Source organism: Garra rufa, chromosome 10 (genome assembly GCF_049309525.1).
Source record: "Garra rufa chromosome 10, GarRuf1.0, whole genome shotgun sequence".
Classification (NCBI taxonomy): domain Eukaryota; kingdom Metazoa; phylum Chordata; class Actinopteri; order Cypriniformes; family Cyprinidae; genus Garra; species Garra rufa.
Genome location: NC_133370.1, coordinates 5,879,291 through 5,900,760, shown reverse-complemented (window position 1 = coordinate 5,900,760; position 21,470 = coordinate 5,879,291). Strand labels below are relative to the sequence as shown.

At 31.3% G+C, this 21,470-nt stretch overlaps 1 protein-coding gene across 1 annotated transcript; it reads right to left on the bottom strand.

The window, feature by feature from the left end:
- Positions 1–2,194: 2,194 nt before the first annotated feature.
- Positions 2,195–19,607, bottom strand: LOC141344794 (E3 ubiquitin-protein ligase RNF126-like). Its single transcript, XM_073849691.1, has 9 exons — positions 19,511–19,607; positions 12,579–12,637; positions 11,834–11,891; positions 11,283–11,518; positions 9,460–9,528; positions 9,305–9,374; positions 9,076–9,169; positions 6,323–6,438; positions 2,195–2,935 (listed from the first exon to the last, which is right to left on the bottom strand). Exons 1-9 carry the CDS (start codon positions 19,583–19,585, stop codon positions 2,783–2,785), a joined length of 930 nt encoding a protein of 309 aa, XP_073705792.1. The 5' UTR covers positions 19,586–19,607; the 3' UTR covers positions 2,195–2,782.
- Positions 19,608–21,470: the final 1,863 nt, after the last annotated feature.

The window sequence follows — 21,470 nt, the reverse complement described above, 5'->3', positions numbered from 1 at the left end:
TTTCTAGTTTTTAGTTAAAATGAATATTTAAAAATTCTTGTGTATATATATATATATATATATATATATATATATATATATATATATGCAATTTAAACATACATTTCCAAATTTAAAATACTCAAATTACTACAAAATTAATTATCAAATTATTTTTTATTTATAATAATAAATACTAAAAATATATTTAAAAAAATAATATTATTTCTAACTTCTTGTTAAAGTTCTTCTTGTTAATGAAAAACATGTAATTAAAAAATAAATTTCTAAATTTAAAGTAGCTGTTTTTTAAATTTATAATAATAAATACTAACAGATAAAAAAACAATCCTTTCTAACTTCTTGTTAAAATACTAAAGTGACTATTTAAAAAATATAATAGTACTAAAAATATATTAAAAAGTACATGACTTTAAATAAGATAATGTTACTGAAATAAAATATAAACTAAACTCTATTTTTTTTAGTTAAAGTAAAATGACTATTTAAAAATTCTAATAAATTATATGTATTTATGCAATTTAAACATACATTTCTAAATGTAAAGTACTACAATTACTGAATATTATTTTTATCTATAATAAAATATATAATATATAAAAATAAACATGCATAAAAATGTACTTATATAAAAACACGCACATTAATTTACATTTTTAAATCATGATGTTACTAAAATAAAATCTAAATGTAAAATTTAAAAATGTATAAACACATTTACAGATTTAAAAGTATTAAAAATACTATTTCAAAATGTATAATAAATACAAAAAAAAACTTATTTCTAACTTGTTTAAGCATTAAAGATTAGTATATAAGACCATTTCAAAATTAAAATACTACTTTAAAATATTTAAATAAAATGATGTACATTAATTTACATGGCTTTAATTTAGAATTTAGAAAGGCTTTAATTTAATTATTAAATTAATGTTGACTGAAATAAATTACAAACTTTAGTTGAAGTACAAAAATGACTATTTGAAAAATTATAACAATAAATACTAAAAATATTACCAAAACAAATAATGGAATTTTTTTTTTTTTTTACTAAAACCTGAAAATTAAAATGGAATTGGAAAACATAAAACCTAATAAACCTGATAATAGTATATTAATGATAATAAAACACCACTGTGGCACACACTCATACCTAATACCTTCACATAGGACTCCTCCTGCTTTAAAAGCATCTATTATGGGAAAAATGAATTAGAACAAATCACAGAAACTCTGGTGTTAGTTTGTGTTCTTGATCTGTGTAGAGACAAATGACATTTTTATGAAACAGCTCATCATCAGCAGTGATACATTCATTCATTCGTCCGTTTGTTGTTCTCCTTTATTATGATTTACAAAAACAAACCATTTAACTTAAAATAAGTTAAAAAAAAGTTGCCTTAAACTTAAAGTCACTGAATATGTGGCAGACTGAGAGAAGACAACTGAATGTGAGGAGCTTAAAAATAATAAGAAAGAGAGTGAGAGAAAGCGAGAGAGAGAAGTTTTTTTTAACATTTTCAGGCCATGTGCCGTTTGGATAAAGGCCTAAAAAAATGCAAGATGAAATAGAGAAACTATATTTCTCTCATGAGTTTTAAAGGACGCAAATGCTAAATGTAGAAAATCATATCAAATGTTGCCAAAAACCATTCACACTTTTTTTTGTTCCTTTTTTTGTTCAATGTTATAATAATCTTCGCCAAACAAAAAATACTGTGCAAATAAATATTCGGAGAGAAACCTGCACTCAGTGTTTTCCTCAGTCGCAGATGTTCTTGGATCGCTTGGCTTTTCACAATATTTAATAAATATGTTTAATATATATGGGTGAATCGCAAAAACACCTCCAGGTTTTACTTAACCCCAAAATCAAAAGAAATAAACAAGTATTATGCATATTATCATGCGAATTAAACATTTATTTAGCATAATCTCATTGTTATAATGTAAATACGGTGTTATCAAATTAAAGGCAGTACAACTAACAATATAATCTACAAACATGAATTTAATCATTTGTTTGCTTTGCAATAATGAGAATTTGAAAATGACGGGAAACTGCTGTTACGAAAATGACAATTTTCAAAATCGTATTCAAAAATTCAAAAGTTATTGACGGTTCTAAAATAGGCTTTAGCATAACACGGTTTGTTTTTTCTTCTAATTTTGGGGTGAACTGTAACCCTTTTTTGTGAGATTCCCCCATACGCACGTTCACATATCAGCCACTTATCTGTAAAGTAAAAATCAAATGATAAAAAAGGTTCCTCTGGAGAGACACAAAGTCTGCTTGTAAAACGCAGTTCAGCTAGGTGTGTCTTCGGATCTGGCACCGTTACATCCTCGTCTTCTTTTTCCTTCATCTCTCTCTTTTTCCTCAGCATTTTTCCTCACGCTTTCTGCTGATTAAAACCACGTCACGCGGACAGGTGCTGCCGTCTGCCCGCTGCGTGCGCCCGAACCTTGAGGAATGATCGCTTTGAAGTTCAACGGTTTAAAAAAAAAAGCAACAAAACGCTGTTCTGAAGCAATTGAAGAGTGTATTTTTCTCTTGAGGGGGTTTGGTGTGCTCTCTGACCTGTCTGGACCCGGTTTGGGCTGGTAAAGGTGTGTTAGTAGTGAAGGCCAGGTTCAGAGGTTTGCGTTGAGCCCCGGTTCCACCGTGTCGCAGATCAGTCACCGGTGAGAGGGGAAGGGTGGTGTTGTCGGCCGGGCCGGCGCTGCGGGGCTGAGATGATGATGATGATGTGCTGATGTGTTCGGGATGTGAGCTGAGCTCTTACGAGTTATTGGTGGCGTTCTCGTTGCTCGGAGAGCTTGAGGAGGAAGAGGAGGAGGAAGAGGGGGTGAAATTCATCCCTGATAGGCCGGGCGGATCCGTGGCTGTGTTCTGCCCGCTCAAACTCTTCCTGCACACCGGACACGTGTCATGCTGGGAAACACAGAGAAAAATCATGTAACTACTGTGGCATGTGAAAGTTTGGGAACCCCTTGCAGCAATATTTTGAACAAAATAAGAGAGATCATACAAAATGCATGTTATTTTTTATTTAGTACTGTCCTGAGTAAGATAGTTTACATAAAAGATGTAAAAGACAAAAAAAAAGCTGAAATTATTCAAATAACTCCTTGTTTCTTAATACTGTGTGTAGTTACCTAGATGATCTACAAATGTTTTTTGGTTTTTTTTGTGATGGTTGTTCATAATCCTTGTTTGCTCTTAACAGTTAAACTGAGCACTGTTCTTTAGAAAAATCCTCCTGGCTTTCCAGCATCTTTTGCATTTTTGCACCCTTTTCCAGCAGTGACTGTTTGATTTTGAGTAGGGCTGCAACTAACAATTATTTTGAGCTTCGATTAGTTTGTCGATTATTTTTTGATTAATTAGCTTAAATTTCATTTTTATTTTATTGACAAAAATCACAATATCCCCGTCAAACAAATGTGTCAACTGAATGTTATGAAAACAGTGCTTAATTTATTAAACCACTGGTCGTAATAAAGAGAAAAGACAAATATCTGAAGAAAAACACTATAAAGCACTTGATTATTTTTTTCATAGATAACTGCAATAATAAAAAGCTTATTTGCATATTGCATATTATAGGACTAACCAATACAGAAAGCTAAAAAATGATTTTGGTAATCACCAATACTGTTAGTTTGGAGCAGCAGTGGCACAAACCTTACACAATTTGTTAAACACCTTAAATGAATTAGTTTTATTAAATTCGTTAAGCACTGTATAAAGTGAACAAAGTTTAAATCTCTACTTTAAAAAAAGAAAAGAATAGCGTAATACAGATAATAAAGACGAATAAAAACAAATTCATTGTTAACCAAAAGGTAAGAGGAATGTTCTGCAGGAACGAGTTCACTTTGATCAAAGTCACGTTTACTGTCATTTCTTTATATAAAAGGTGGCTATTAAGCGTCTGATATTTATATATCAGATAATTACACGCTGTTATCCCTTTACAGTTCCTACTCTTCATAAATATGTGCACTACATGTAGTCTTTTAAACCTAAATGTAACATTCAACAACATATTTTAGCACAATTAAAGTCTCTGTGTTCCAGCTGTCTGACGCTCATTCAGTAAAGATTTAAACTTAACACAGACTGTCAGGTTGGACTTTAATGCAAAAATGTAAATGCTTTTGTGAATTTGTGACATTTACAGATAAGGATATGACCGTAAACTGAAAGTTTTCACGCTGAGGATGCAAACGAATCTGTCAAAGCACCTCAAAGGTTGCTTTTTACGCTATTAGCTTAAAGCTTAAAATAAAGAATTCTCATGTTTAGGAGAGTTTGGATCACGTAACTCTGCTGCAGCATCTCATTCTGTTTCCTCCACTATTTCTAGATGCATTTTGTCCATAGAAATGCGTCATTCAGTGCTGTAATTTGACATGACCCTCTAAAGTTGTACGCGCACTGTGGGCGGACCTGATTAATCGATAATGAGAATTGTTGTCGATGATTTTCATTATCGATAATAATCGATTTCATCAATTAGTTGTCGCAGCCCTAATTTTGAGATCCATCTTTTCACACTGAGGACAACTGAGGGACTCACTGATGCTTCAGAAGTATTTTGAACTCTCAAAGTGCATTAGATCAAATAATTTAACTTTAAAATTTACAAAATGTTAAATTTTTTCTAATTAAATTTTTTTTAAATATCGCAATAAATACCATATTGTGGACTTTATATTGTGATATTATCATATCGTGAGATTTTGAAATGTTACATTCCTAACATTTATTGAAAAAAACTGTTAAAATACATAATGTATTATAAACAATAGAGCTTACGTCCATTGGGCATCATAACAAATGACTGCAGAGGGCGACAAAGGCCCAAGTGCATTATGCTTTATTATAGCTTTTTAAATGGTTTTAATATATCATGGGATTCAGGGATTCTCGTCCGTGGAATGCAATCGAGGATTTTTAAAAATCAAATATTCAATTATTTTTCATTTTATTTTATTTGCTGTTTGAATTTTAGTTAAAAGTTTTGGTAATTTTGCTGTGTATTTGTCATTTTAAAAAATATATATATATTTTTTGTTCAGTTTTAATTTAAATTATTTTGGTACATAAATTCAAACCAAATGAAAATGTTGCTTTGCCAACTAGGTTAACTTAAGTTTAATTTTATTTATTAGTTATTGGTTATGTATTGTTATTTTAGTGCAAGTTAAATTTATTTCAATTAACAAAAATTGTTATTATGGTTTTAGATTTAGCGAACTAAGAACCCAGTTTCTGAAGGATCATGTGACACTGAAGACTGGAGTAACAATGCTGGAAATTCAGCTTCACAGGAATTAAAAAAGAAAAAAATGATTTTAAATTTCAATGATATTTCGCAATATTACCGTTTTCTTTATTTCTGATCAAATAAATGCAGCCTTGAGCAACATTTTACTGACTTAATTTTGTGTCAATGTATCTTAATATATTATACATATTACTAAACAAAAAAAAAGGGAATTCATCATTAGTTTCACAAAGAAGTCAACTTGATGTTGACATTTTTGCCATGCTCCTGAATGCTTCTACAAACGTGTTTTAAAATATGGTTTCAATGACTGATTTTGTTTTAGTTTTTCTCTAAATTATTGTTAGTTGTAATTGTTAGCTATTAAAAACTTGCAAAAGTCAGTTCATGAAGGACATGCACCTCCAGGAATCATTTTAGTGGAAAACAGCAGCACAAAGATTAATAAGCATCTGCCATGGATTTTAAGATATATTGTGACAGCAGTTGCTTTTTCTGTTTGATTAAAGTTTTATAATATTAACACTGGAAAAGCTACAAAAAACATGAACTTGAACTTCAGGTTGACAGCATCATTTATGCTAACTGACAATCCCTCGCTGAGCAATGACTAACTACAGCTCTTTATTCCCATCCTATTCATTTTCTTGTCATCAAGTTATAATTAACAAAGAGTTTGACAAGAGCATATAGCTGAAAGCCTGCTGTATTATTTTTACAGAAGTACTTTTTAATTGCAACACATGCATATTCATTTTAAAAAGTAACAGAGTTCAAAGGTGCTGTATAACCGGAGGAACCCAAACACAGCAGCAGCAGGAGTTATTAGTGGAAATTCAATTTGCGAACCCCTGCCTTTCTGTACAGAACCACAAAACCATGAAATTAATGTCACAAGCTATAAATTGAAACAGACTTTATCTGGATCACTCATTAACCGCCAAACATACAATGTCAAAAGTTGTAAATATTGAGTTTAGATGATTACGTAAGAGAAATGAAATAAAATAGAAGAGAAACGCCACCTGCTCGAGCCAGGGAACTATACAGTCGTTATGAAAGAGATGATTGCAAGGAAGTTGTCTAACGTTCTCTCCTGCGCTGTAGTCTTCTTTACAGACAGGACACTCTAGACCAGCACCTGAACCACAAAAACAAACACACATCCGAAACAGGAAGCATCAACATCACAATCCAGCACATCATCACAATTCTGATAATGAGTGTAAATTGAGGATGTGAAAATATACAGTACATAGTTGTTTGAATGAATAGAGAATTATTTATCGTGGTATTGTTTAAGTGTTATTTGTTTCATGCACACTGCCATTCAAAAGTTTGGGGTCATAAGATTTCTAATGATTTTGTAAAAAACCTCCTCTGCTCACAAAGGCAACAATTATTTGATCAAAAATACAGTAAAACAGTAATATTGTGTTTATTTTAGTTTTATTTACAATTTAAAATAGCTGTTTTCTATGTTGTAAATTGTAATTTATTAAACTGATTGCACTGTATTTTATGTATAATAATTTTTATTCTTAACGGTTTTAATTAATTTTAAATCAATTTTTAAATCCTTTTAAATGTTCTTAAATTCTTTGTTTTTATTGTTGTGATTATTTGTTTATTTTTTTATGATTATTTTAACTTTGAATTATCACTGTGTATGAAATGTTCTATATAATTAAACTTGCCTTGCCTTTATTCCTGTGATGCAAAGATGAATTTTCAGCATAATTACTCCAGTCTTCAGTATCACATGATCCTTATTACTAAATATTTCTAATATGCTGATTTGCTGCTCAAGAAACATTACTGATTATTAGCAATGTTGAAAACAGTTGTGCTGCCCAATATTTGTGTGGAATCTGATGTATTTAATTTTGTAGGATCCTTTAAATTTCTTCTCTGAAAAGAAAAGGTTGCAAAAGAACAGCATTTATTTGAAACAGAAATTTTATGTAACATTATAAATGTCTTTAGTGTCACTTTTAATCAATTTAATGCATCCTTGCTGAATAAAAATATTAATTTCTTTTTTTTTAAATCTTAGTGACCTCAAACTTTTAAACTGTAGTGTGTGTGTGTGTGTGTGTGTGTGTGTGTGTGTGTACTTACTGTATATACTATCTACACTGTATTTATTAGAGATGTAACGATATTATCAATATCGTGGTATCGCGATAGCAAAACTGTCTCAACATTATCGAAGTCACATGATGATATGAAACGATAGGTCTTCCAGGCAAAAAGTGTAGTTCTTAAAATATATTTAAAATTCTTATTCGTAGAATTTTAGAATTCTACGTTGATGAGAAAACAAAAATCATATGTTAACTAGGTTAAACAAAAGTTTTATGACTAGCTGCCTTTCTAGTTTTAGAATTAACGTTAGATTTTTTTTTTTCAGGAGCAGGCCAGCCACGCTGGGACTAATAATTCATGGTAAGAGAAGAACTTCACTATGATTTTGAGAGGTTTGTGTATTCCATATGGGGGTTTGTCTTTTACAAATGTGTAATTTCTGTTTTGTTTTTTCTTTCAGGGAACAAATTTTTTCTATGTAACAAAGTGGATGGTGAGCAAAGGTGTTGCTGGAATGCCTTAGATGGGAGAAATAGTCAAGATGCAGTGTTCCAGCATTGGAAGACTGTGTATTTTTCAGTGTTATATATGCAATGTTTAAATAAAGAATGTGATATTTTGGAAAAATTGTGTCTGTTTGAATTGAATGTCAGTAGTACCTATAAAATTAATTCTACATAAAAATTATAAAATTTAATGAAATCTATATACAAAACAATGAATTACAATAATATATGGCCGTACATTACTACAGCGTCTTACTGTAAACTGAAATACAGTTGGGTACTGTAAATCCTAATTACAGTAACTTACTGGCAACACTAAGTTACTGTAAAAATCCTTTGAAATGTCTAACAGTGCATGTTATTGCTCTTTTGTTGTTTTTGATTGCTTCCACTGTCCTCTTTTGTAAGTCGCTTTGGATAAAAGTGTCTGCTAAATGTCTAAATGTAATGTAAATGTAATGATATACCTATGAAATAATCATTTTAATTTATTTTGCAGTGCATATGGCTATAATGCTCATTGATGTTATTATTATTATTTTATTGTAATTTATTTGGCTTACTAAAACACCAGTGTGATTGTAATTTAGACAGAGACAGTATATCACAAATAAAAATAGGGTCACTGACTTTTTTCTGACTTAAGTTGTCTTGGGTTGGAGCTCTTAATTTTCAAACTTTCAAAGTGCATTAGATAGAATAATTTAACTTGAAAATGTATAAAATTGTAACTTTGTAAAATTTGTCTTTTTTTCAAATATTGCAATAAATATGGTATCATAGCCTTCATATCACAATATTATCGTATTGTGGGATTTTGATATTGTTACATCCCTAGTCTCTATGTGTGTGTGTATAACATATTTTTTATATTAGACATGTTTAATATTTTATTAATACATCTTATTGCACAAAAACAGGCCTGAAGTTTGAACTAGAAGGTGTAAATTATTTACAAAAGCAGTGTTTTTGCCGGCTGCAGTGACAATGCTTTAAAAGCAGATTCATTTAGAGATGCAGCACTTCAAAGAGGGTTTTACCATGTGGGAAGTCTAAAGCTAAAGCATATCATGCTGTCAGTATACAAAACCCTCTCTGAGAAATCACCTCTGCTAAAACATGAAACACAGATCAACTAATGCTCCAGCAGTGTGTGGTCAAGTATCAGACGTCTGTGTTCTTACCCACGTGCTCCTGTGTTATCTGGACTGTAGGGAGATTCTTAATCTTCTCTTTGTCTGCCGGAGGGGGACCCGTATTTTCAAACTGATTTAATAACTGCAAGACAACAGGGACAAAAAAATAAGTATATGATAATACTGTTTTTTAAATGCACTAATGTAGGAACATGGGGCTCTGTAGAGTTTCATACTGCTTGTGGTTATAAAATAAAGCAATAAGCCACATGAGGACCTGTGTTATGATGGCATCTAATCCATTGGCACCCCATGCATAGTCCATTGGGTTCGAGTGCAGCATTCCCCTGTAGGACAGCAGTTTAGAGTACAGTGATCAGCTGTGGTTTATCAAACACTGAGAAATGATGCAAAATGAGACAAGGGGCTTACCATGGCCCCATCGCCATGTTTGGCATAGCTGTCGGAGCAATAATTCCATTAACTAATTGCTGAATGATTCTGTGAAAAAAAAAATTCTAATGTAACAAAAACATTTAATTTCAGTTTTAAAACTTGCAACACACTTACAAACATATATACTTTATTACTGCACAGCAGAGATACCCAAACCAAGGCCTGCATTATGACCTTTAGAAAAATATTAAAATATACATATAAATTAGAAATGTTTTGTGCCAATTATTTTTTTTTTACCCCCTTATTTTGCATTCAGATAAAATTCACATGAGTGATTATAATAATTGGAATAATAATTTCAGCATTTTTTTATTTTAATTTTAAACATTTTAATATAATATAGTTGGAAATAATGAAATATTTAATCCTTTTGGCCAATGGCAAATTTAATTTTTGGCCTTTCATATTAAAAAGTTTACGCAACTCTTGTCTACAGTAATAGCCATAGTATATTATTACACAAGTAATAGTATTTAATGAAACAGGGCTCACCACACCTTTAGACCAAATTAATTTTCTAAAGTTGATCACTAGGTAAGGAATTAAAGAGTCTACCATCATAAAAAGCTGAGTATAACTAGAAAAAAAATACAAATTACAAAATGTGTTTAAAACCACAATATTTATATATATTATTTATATATATATATTTAGAAATATACACTGCCGTTTAAAAGTTTGGGATTAGTACGATTTTTAATGTTTTTTTAAAGACGTTTCTTATGCTCATCAAGGTTGCATTTATTTGATCAAAAATACAGAAAGAAAATGTACTATTTCAATTTAAAATAACTGTTATTCTATGTGAATATATTTTAAAATGTAATTTATTCCTGTGATACAAAGCTGATTTTTCAGCATCATTACCCCAGTCTTCAGTGTCACATGATCCTTCAGAAATCATTCTAATATGCTCATTTATTATCAATGTTGAAAACTGTGGTGCTGCTTATTATTTTGTTGGAACCTGTGATTTTTTTGGCCAGGATGCTTTAACAAATAAAAAGTTGAAAAGAACAGTGTTTATTTAAAATAGTAACGATATAAATACTATCTAAAAGTTTGGGGTCAGTAAATTGTTCTTCTTTCTTTTTTTTTTTTTTGAAAGAAATTAATACTTTTATTCACCAAGGATGTGTTAAATTGATAAAAAAGTGATAGCAAAGACTTATATTGATAGAAAAGATTTAGCTTTTGAATCAATGCTGTTAATTTTTGCCTTTTATTCATCAAGAAAAATGAAAAAAGAATCAGAGGTTTAAAAAAAATATTAAGTAGCACAACTGTTTCCAACATTGATAATAACAGTAATTAATCAGCACATTAGAATGATTTTTAAGAATCATGTGACACTGAAAACTGAAGTGATGGCTGATAAAAAAAAAATCAGCTTTGCATCACAGGAATAAATTCTATTTTAAAATATATTAATATAGAACACCATTATTTTAAACTGTAATAATATTTTTTCTGTATTTTTGATCAAGTAAATGCAGCCTTGATGCGCATATACGAATTCTTTAAAAACATTAAAAATCTTACTGATCCCAAACTTTTGAGCAGCAGTGTATATGTGTATTTTTTATTTATTACCTTGACATTTCTAGGTCTGGAAATCACTCACAATCATTTTTAAATTCCTTAGAACGTCCTGATTAGTTTCCGTCATAGTTAGTTTCCGTCATAGTTGGAATTCAGAAAAGACAGATCTTCAATAAATTTAAAATCTACAATAATTCAAAATGCAAACGCAACTGAATAAATCTGCAGTACATTGCCATCTACCGAATTCTTACCCTTCTAAAGTGGGTACACCCTCATGCCGTGCCCCTTGTCTCCGGGGAACGTGTCGTCCCCGTGGCTGTCTCGCCCCATAGCGCTGTCGTGAGGCCATCTCCCGTTCTCTGCGGTTCTCGGCATCACGGTTATCTTCCGCTGGCAAACCCCCCCTGAAGTCGAAGCCCTCATCGAAGATCCCCAGAGCAAACTGCCCGTAACCATGTGGGAACGTAAACAAGTGCTGGTCCACATTCTGACGGGTGAGAGGTAAAGCGTTCATGATTTTCTTGGCGTCTGCGGTTTTCTATGCAAAACTGGAGGCCTGGGAGAATATTCTACACTGCTTTTAATAATTTGATGATGATTTGCATGCTTGCATCGAATAACTATAATAGTCTAAAAATGTATGTTGCACTGGATAATAGCAGCTGTTAAATGCATAATGTCAAAGTTTGCATTCTGGGCAAGAAACCTCACTTTTTACTCAATATACATGGATCAAACTTTGAATGCCAAGAGACCTCAGCAGCCAAAAGCAGTTACAGAGATCCAGGGGATGACAGCTCACCTCAAACGAAGGTCGATTCTGATCATTAGAGGCTGTAGATGTGGACCCATTCTCTGAACTGGAAAAAAAAAAGAAAGAAAAGGATGCAAAGAAAGAGAGAAATTAATTTTTAAAAATGGTCACCCTGGACCACAAAACCAGTCATAAGGTCAAAAGTCAAAAATTTATAAATTTATATTTACAATAAATAAGCTCTCCATTGATTTATGATTTGTTAGGATAGGACAAAATTTGGCTGAGATACAACTATTTGAAAATCTGGAATCTGAGGGTGCCAAAAAATCTAATTATTGAGAAAATCACCTTTAAAGTTGTTCAAATGAAGTTGTTAGCAATGCATATTACTAATCAAAAAATATTTTTTAATATATTTAAGGTAGGATTAATATCCTAATGATTTTTGGCATAAAAGAAAAATCGATAAGTTTAACCCTTACAATGGTGTTTTTTTGGCTATTTTTGCTACAAATATACCCCAGCTACTTAAGACTACTCTTGTGATCCAGGGTCACAAATAGCAAATGTATATAATTAGGAAACTCAGCTTTAACAAAAAATGTGATAGGAAATCTAATGCATGTAAAAATCAGAGTGTTTAGAGCTAAAATGCCTTCATCCTGTTAAGGAAATCAATTTGACACCGGTTTCCTGATGTGGAATCCCTTTCAGAGAAACAAATTTTGTCAATACAACATTTTTAAATGAATAACTTCTCCAGATCCACAGCAGCAGGTCAGTACTTTACCTTCCCTCTTCAGGTAACTCTTCAATGAATCCAGACTCACACCGCGGACAGATGTAATCCTGAAAACACAGGTCAGAACAACATTTTAATATCACACTGAACAAACTGAGAAACAATTACATTTACAGCAAAATGTTGCTTTGGTGACAAATTGAAATGAATACATATGTGTAAAAATAGTAAAATAACTAATACAATTAAATGTGTACACACACATACACATACATATACACATATACATATATATAGAGAGAGAGTTATATAGCACATACAATTTATAACACTTGAAATAATAATAATGGAATAATAGGAATAATGGAATAATAAAGGAATAATAATAAATGCTATAATAGTATATATACATAAAATGAAATTAGCTTTGCCAAATAATATTAGTGCTGGGCAATGATTAATCGCATCCAAAAAAAATTGTGTACATAATATATGTGTGTGCTGTGTATATTTGTTATGTATATATAAATACATACACATGCATGTATGTATTTAATAAAAATATGTTATGTTCATATATTAAATACACACATATATATATATATATATATATATATATATATATATATATATATATGTATATATATACACACACAGAACACACAAATACATTATGTATTGTACACCAAACTTTTAATTCGGATGCGATTAATTGTTTCCCAGCACTAAATATAATTTATTAGCTTGACCTTCATTATATCTAAGAAATGTACCAGCTTGCAGCATTAATATGAAATGTTTTAAGCATTTAATCAGATTTCAGTCAGAAAAACTATGCTTTATACAAAGATCAACTGAGAAAGCAATTTGTGTATACTTTCTGCATCAATAACAAATGGACTAATAGATTGAACGTTCAACTAAATAAAAAGAGAAAAATGTTTTGAAAATTTCATGACATGTCTAATAACACCAAGATTGCATACTGATGTTCAGCATTACGCATTACATCAATGTTATTGATAAAAAAAAAAAGTATTAATAAACAAAGAAAATCTAGCTTTTCATTTAGGAGTCCATGATGACAGACAGGTAAAAATCATCTGTCAATAAACCATACAGCACAGTCAAATATCTAGTACATGCATTTTGTTGACATGTTTATATTGTGATCTAAACATAATGCAGAAGAGGGTGACTGATCTGACATTGCAGCACTGTGACATCTGCAATCTGGACACAGGGAAGCGCTGCTTGAACTGAGCAGATTTGAACAAAATTGTAACAGCTGACATTCATAAACTTCTACACATCCTCAGCCTCTTAATGTGTTTGTATAAGAAATATTTAGCCTCACATGATATGCTTTCATGTACAAATAAACATGTTGCACATTTGACATTTTATCACAAATAAATTCTACAGGATTTCCTCAATTATACAAAAAAACTTCTGCATCTGTTCCTATATCATGGCCTCCAGCTGACCTGCAGCAGCGCTCTGTCCTGTTTGGGCCCTTTCTAGAATCTCCACACAATAACAGGAGGATAATAATGCCACAGAATAATGAAGAGACAAGCAAAAGAGCTTTGTGACGCCATGCATTCTCTTCCCTGCTCCCCTCTGAAATCTCATACAAGGAGCAGCACGTGCGGAAAGATCTCTATGCCTCATATTTCCTGACAGCTAGAGATGATGTGAAACTGACGAATTAAACAGATCCGTGGTGTAAGGTTAATTGCTGAGAATGACGTGTCCTGGGTCATTCAGAGTGAAGCTGACTGTGAGTAAAACAGGGAGTTTTACAAATGACATCACCGTTCTCCAACCGAATTAGCTTCATTTATCATGAGTGTCAGCAGAAAGTTGTAGAGCAAGAGAGTGTGACCTTCACTAGCACATGCTGTGTGATAAAACCAACTAAAGCCTACTAGAGACACCTGTGTTATTTGTGACCCAGGACCACAAAACCAGTCTTAGGTAGTACGGATATATTTGTAGCAATAGCCAAAAATACACTGTGCGGGTCAAAATTATCAATTTTTCTTTTATGGCAAAAAGCATTAGGTTATTAAGTAAAAAACTTGTTCCATGAAGATTTTTTGTACATTTTCTACCATAAATATATCAAAACTTAATTTTTGATTAGTAATACGCATTGCTAAGAACTTCATTTGGACAACTTTAAAGGTGATTTTCTCAATATTGAAAATATATTGAATATATCAATATTGTGATTTTTTGGCACCCTCAGATTCACGATTTTGTAATAGTTGCATCTCGGACAAATATTATCCTATCCTAACAAAAAATAAATCAATATAAAGTGTATTTATTTAGCTTTCAGATCATGTATAAATATCTATGACTGGTTTTGTGGTCCAGGGTCACATTTTAGTGAGACACAACTGAGACACAATTATATTTCTTAATAATATTTTACATTATTTTCTATTTTCCATTTTAATTGTAACATTTTTTTATGTCAACATAGTCTTATATTTTTTTATTATTCAGATTTAGTTTTAGTTATTTTAGTATCAAGTTAAAATAAAAGAAAATCAGAAAAGTTGCCTTGCCAACTGTGTGTGTGTGTGTGTGTGTGTGTGTGTGTGTGTGTGTGTGTGTGTGTGTGTGTGTGTGTGTGTGTGTGTGTGTGTGTGTGTGTGTGTTTAATGATTTTAGTTTCAGTTAACCTATATAGCAGGATCTTGATCTTAATCTGACATTACTCATAATAATTTCTATGAATCATCTTATTATACAACTAGTCTTCAGTTACAGCCAAGAAATTGGACCTACATGAATCACAATTCAGATAATAAAACCACATAAACACAAATCAATAAAATTAGTCCAACTTACACATCAGCTAAAGACAAAAAGACATCAAACTCACATAGACAACTCGACTGACGTATATAAAACTATTCATTAAAACTAGCCTGGTGATCTCACATTAACTAGTCTTCAGTAAGAGCCAGCTATGTTATCCAGACAACTGAACCATATGTGCAGAATTAACATCTCAGCAATTTAATATAAAAGGTTATGAGCTGAATGTATTACTGTTTACAATATTTAGATTAGGGCTGGGCGATTTGGCCTAAAATCAAAATCTTGATTAATTGAACATTTTAACCCGATTACGATTAATGAACGATTATTTTATTCATTAATAAAATTATATTTAATTATATTTAAATAATATTTATTTTTTTGCCCTCATAGTTCACTGACAAGTTTTGTACAGTAAATATGCGCACATATTACAAGTGAGAGATTTTTGAATGAAGGGTGCACACACTATCTACTATCTATGATTATTAATTGAACATCAGTGTTGAACAACTGAAATTAAAGCACACATTGCTTAAAACGAAAAGTCACATTTTTCTTAAATTAGTGAAAATAAATAACTTGCACTTTTGGAAACAAAATAAATTATTTATAAAATAATAATAAATATTAAAAGTAGAAAATAAGCAGTATCTCTTCTAAATAAAATTACTCTTGTATATCCTGTAAATACTTTTTACTGTATAAATACTGTTTAAGCTCTCCATCGACATTTCGGCGGAATAACGCAACGTAACGGAGCGGGGTCACGTGACTCCACACGCAGTAGTGTTTTTAAAGGGAAAGTAATTGAAATAATTGACCTGGAAAAATTTGATCGATTATAGGTTCTGAATGTCGATTTCGATTACTTTTCGATTAATCGCCCAGCCCTAATTTAGATAATAACACTAACCAGTAGATCTCATAAAACAGCTAACTATATTAATCAAAGATCAGAAACTTAAAGCACACATAAGTCTTCAGCATTTGCTTAATTAAAAAACATTGGTTATTGTACCATTTAACATGATTTGTCAACCAAACTAACCAGTAGCTCTCATAACAATCAGCCAGCCTTCTGTCAACTAAACTAGGGCTGTCAAACGATTAATTGCGATTAATCACATCCAAAAAAAAAGATTGTTTACATGCTATATGTACACATGTATATATTAAGGAAAATTATTTTAGATTTATATATAATAATAATATAATAATAATAATATATAATAATAATAGTTGCATTTTTAAAATGACCCTTTTCAAAAGTTCACATACACTTGATTTTTAATACGGTGCTGTTACCTGGATGATCCTCAGCTGTGTTTTTTTGTTTAGTGTAGGGATGCTCATATTGACCGTTTAACCGTTAACGACAGTAAGAATTTTAACCGATTATTACTATCAGCTGCATGGTGAAAACAAAATTACTCACGGGCGCGTGTCGAGTGCGGCTGTTCAGACATATTTTACTGAGTAAGCACCTGCTTTACCTTCTCTTAGTTTGTGTAACTGATGTAGTAGCCTATATGCAACACGATGGCAATGGCGATATTGGGTTACCAGAGAATGAATCCGTGAATAAATGTATTCAAATTCTGAATTAATTATAGTCTAAAAGTGCGCGCTCCCCTTACAATCACTGGAAGGCTGTCACTCATACATTGCTGTAGTTCATCGCAACCTCTCAAAGTTAATAAAAAGTAATAAAATAACCTTTACACTGTACAATTAATCTCTTATTTACATCATGTCTACACTTTCTTTGTTTTTATGAGAGAGTTCGCGGAGGTGTAGAAATCAGCAAAACTGAAACCTGCACTTTGAGCGGTGAGTGGATTGTAACATAGCCGCCTCTGATTGGCCACAAATCAACAGATATGTCTGTGATTGGCTATTGAACGCTGTGAAAACACGTTTCTCCACATATGACCAGTGGATGAAGAGACCCGAACCGCAAATTGAAAGGATTTTTGTGATGGTGATTTTGTCATGGATCTAACAGTTAACAGGCAGCGGTCCAGTCTATCCGTACAGCATGTCCACATGTTAAAAACTAGGTACACTGAGGTATAGGCTGGCCTGCTATATATTTTTTATGTCTGACGAGAAGAATAAGACCGGTAACGTTAACAGTTCTTCAAAGCGCATAGAATGATTCAGTGTGTTTTAGTTTTGTCATCTAAATTAGGTAGTTATTTAATTTATACTTATTTAGTGTAGGCCTGTTTATATTATTCTTTTTTTTATTTCATTCTGATTTTCTCTGTTCTCAGAAGCGCAGCTGATAATTTGAGTAACGTTATATATGAATGCAGTTTTTGTTGTTGCTCTGTATGCTGCTGTTTACACGTTAAAATAAAACATTTGCTTGTATCATCACAGATACTTGTGCATTATATTTTTTATTTTAAACGAATTTATTATTCTAATTTTATCAGTTAACGGTTAATGTTCGGATAACGAGCAGCAGTTGTCGGTCAGGGAAATTAACCGAAATGAGCATCCCTAGTTTAGTGATAGTTGTTCATCAGTTAAACTGTCTGCTGTTCTTCAAAAAAATCCTTAATGTCCCACAAGTTCTTTGGTTTTTCAGCATTTTTGTGTATTTGAACACTTTCCTATCTCAATTTTGAGATCCATCTTTTCACACTGAGGACAACTGAGGGACTCATATGCAACAATTACAGGAGGTTCAAACGCTCACTGATGCTTCAGAAAAAAAACACAATGCATTAAAAGCCGGGGGTGTAAACTTTTGAACAAAATGAAGATTTTTCCTTTTTTGCTTCAATGTCATATTTTTTCATTTAGTACTGCCCTTCAGAAGCTACAGAAGATGTTTCCCAGAAGACAAAATAAGTTAAATTTACCGTGATTTTCAAATTCTTTCTTTTCAAAGCTCTTAATGCATTGTTTTTCCTTCTAAAGCATCAGTTAGCGTTTGAGTCCCTCAGTTGTCCTCAGTGTGAAAAGATGAATCTCAAAACCATACAGTCATTGTTGAAAAGGGTTCAAATACACAAAAATGCTGAAAAACCAAAGAATTTCGGGGACATAAAGGATTTTTCTGAAGAACAGCAGGCAGTTTAACTGTTCAGGACAAACAAGGGACTCATGAACAACTATCACTAAAAAAAAGAACAGCTGTGGATCATTCACTTAACAACACAGTATTAAGAATCAAGTGTATGTAAACTTTTGAACAGGGTCATTTTTATGAATACAACTATTATTTTCTCTTGTGGACTATATTTAAATGTCTTTTATGTGAAACATCTTATTCAGGTTAGTACTAAATAAAAATAATAATAACATGCATTTTGCATGATCCCTCTCATTTTGGTAAAATAATTAACATTTTGCAGATTCTGCATGGTGTATGTAAACTTTTGACTTCAACTTTATAATCTAAATTATATACAAATATAAATATTATTTACATATATATACATGAATGTGATTAATCGCAATTAATCATTTAAAAGCTCTAAACTAAACAACATAAAGCACTCAAAGTCAATCTTGAAACAACCTTTGACTAACTTAACCTAAACTAAACCTAAAATTTCAGTCTTGAAATATACACAATAGGCCTAGCTAAAAACACAACAACTAACCAGCTGACCACATAATGACCAAACACACCACAAACATCAGCATCCAATCAACTTATTTACATAGCTCTCTGTTTAGATCAAGTAAACCACGTTATATAAATATCAGACAACTGAGCCATATCTGACAAGATTATAACTAAACACAATTATTTCAATATTATATTATTCGCGATGACAAGTTGGTGAAAGTAACGTTACCGAGTTCATGTCATAACAAGCAGCTCTCTGGGTTGACAGGTTAACGTTACACAAACAGCAGAGCTCCGGAAAGATCTTTAATCTCCGCTCAGTTCTTCCAAAAATCCGTCTGATTAAACTCGCCCCCTCCCAAATAACTATAATTCAATTAAATCCTCATTTTAATCCTGATTGTTGCTATTGGCAACCAGCAGCCTGTTAGCCGTTAGCACAGCCAGCGCGGAGAAACGCCTAATAAAACAGGCCGTTTGTTGCGTTACACCCATCCAAACCCATTTTTAAAGCCTTCGGGAGAGGCTCGTTAAGACCGCGGCGTCTTACCGGGAGCCGAGGGCTGATCTCTTCCGAACACCGGTGACAGAAGAACCGGCAGGGCCGCGGGGGAGCTTCCGCCATCTTTGCTGCAGGACCGACTGAGAGCGAGAACGAGGCGAAGTATGGAAGCCCGGACGGAGCAACAACTAGTGCTGTGTGTGAGCGAGTACGGACGACGGAACGCGTTTGGGAAAATACACACAGTCTTCAGATCAAAATATGTTTTACAGTAAAAATAAACCATACAATAAAAACTTGTTTTAGCAATATAAACAAGCTAAAGGTTTCCATAGGACAGGCCAATTTCGGTTTTAGATCATGTGTATTAAATATAGATTTTGTGTGTGTTTATTTTTGTTGATTTTTTTCACTTTCTTAGGCACAAACATTTATTTATTTATTCATTCACTTATTTATTTATTTTAGTGCTGGGAAACCATTAATCGCAATTTGTGTATTATAGCTGCTTATTTATTATGTATATATAAAGACACGCACATACAGTATATATTTAAAAATATTTACATGTATATATTTTTATTCATATAATTTATATTATATGTAAATAACATAACGTATTGTGTGTGTGTGTGTGTGTGTGTGTGTGTGTGTGTGTGTGTGTGTGTGTGTGTGTGTGTGTGTGTGTGTGTGTGTGTGTGTATATATATATATATATATATTTTTTTTTTTAAACAACATAATTACTACAACTTTAACTACAGTTAAAACAAAATACAATAAATACAATAAAAACTCATTTTAACTATATAAACAAGCTAAAAATTTCCACAGGACAGGCCAATTTCGGTTTTAGATGATGTATATTAAATATAGATTTTGTGTGTGTTACGAACAAGTATTTATTTATTCATTTATTTAATTATTTTAGTGCTAGGAAACCATTAATCGCGCATTTGTATATTATCGCTGTTTATTTATTATGTATATATCAAGACACGCTCATACAGTATATAGTTTTCAAAGATTTACTTGTATATATTTTTATTAATATAATTTATATTATATATAAATAACATAACGTATTTTTTATTAAATATATACATGCATGCGGGTGTATTTATATATACATAATAAATACACAATATAATTTGGTAACCATATTACAAAAAATTCTTATTGCGAAACAGAAGAAAATAAATAAAATAAATAAACTGAAAGTGACACCTAGTGGAGACAGCTGGAGGCGACTAATGTATTTTCAGACATTATAAACTCTAATAAACAGATCAATGTAGCTATTTAAAGACCTCATTTTGGGGAAATTTGTCAGCAACGAACTGTTTTCATATATTGTAGTAATTTATATGTAATCGTATACAGAGATCTTTTGTTATAAATGTTATAAATGTGTTATTTCATTGCCATCCTGAAGATGGTGCTAAAGCATTTACAACCATTCAGAAATACAAAACTGTTCAGAACTTGAGTATTACGTAATTTAACACCTAAAGAAAACACGAAAACATGATGCTGTTTGAGATCTGCTTCTTTAGAAAATAGAATAGAAAACAAAAATCAATATGAGTTAGCTAAGTCAATGTTAAGGCCCCAATTAGTTTTGAGATCATTTATGGAATTAAAAATAATGTATAAAATGAACAATACAAATATAAAACTTTTTTACTTGAAATAAAACAAATGTTAACTAAATTAAAATTAAAATAAAAAATAAACTTATTTTATTTCAGCTGGATGGAACATTTAATTTTCATTTAATGTAACTTAATGTACTAAAATAACTAAAAATAAAACTGAAATGGAAATTAATATAAACAATATATACATATTTAAAAAAAACTTCAATTTCAATCACTACAATTAAAACTAAATGAAAAATATAAAAAATACTTTATAAATATTTTAAAAAATACTAGAATTGAGATGGTATTATATTTTTTATTAATATCTTAATAATATTAATAAATTTACATTTTAATTGTAATGT

What these genes read in the sequence shown, in the direction of transcription:
- LOC141344794 (XM_073849691.1), bottom strand. Translation starts at nt 19,585, where the DNA reads ATGGCGGAAGCTCCCCCGCGGCCCTGCCGGTTCTTCTGTCACCGGTGT. An exon ending in GAGTTACCTGAAGAGGGAAG is followed by an intron (nt 11,892 to 12,578) that starts GTAAAGTACTGA and finishes TTTTTTTTCCAG; the next exon opens with TTCAGAGAATGGGTCCACAT. An exon ending in AGAATCGACCTTCGTTTGAG is followed by an intron (nt 11,519 to 11,833) that starts GTGAGCTGTCAT and finishes CTCACCCGTCAG; the next exon opens with AATGTGGACCAGCACTTGTT.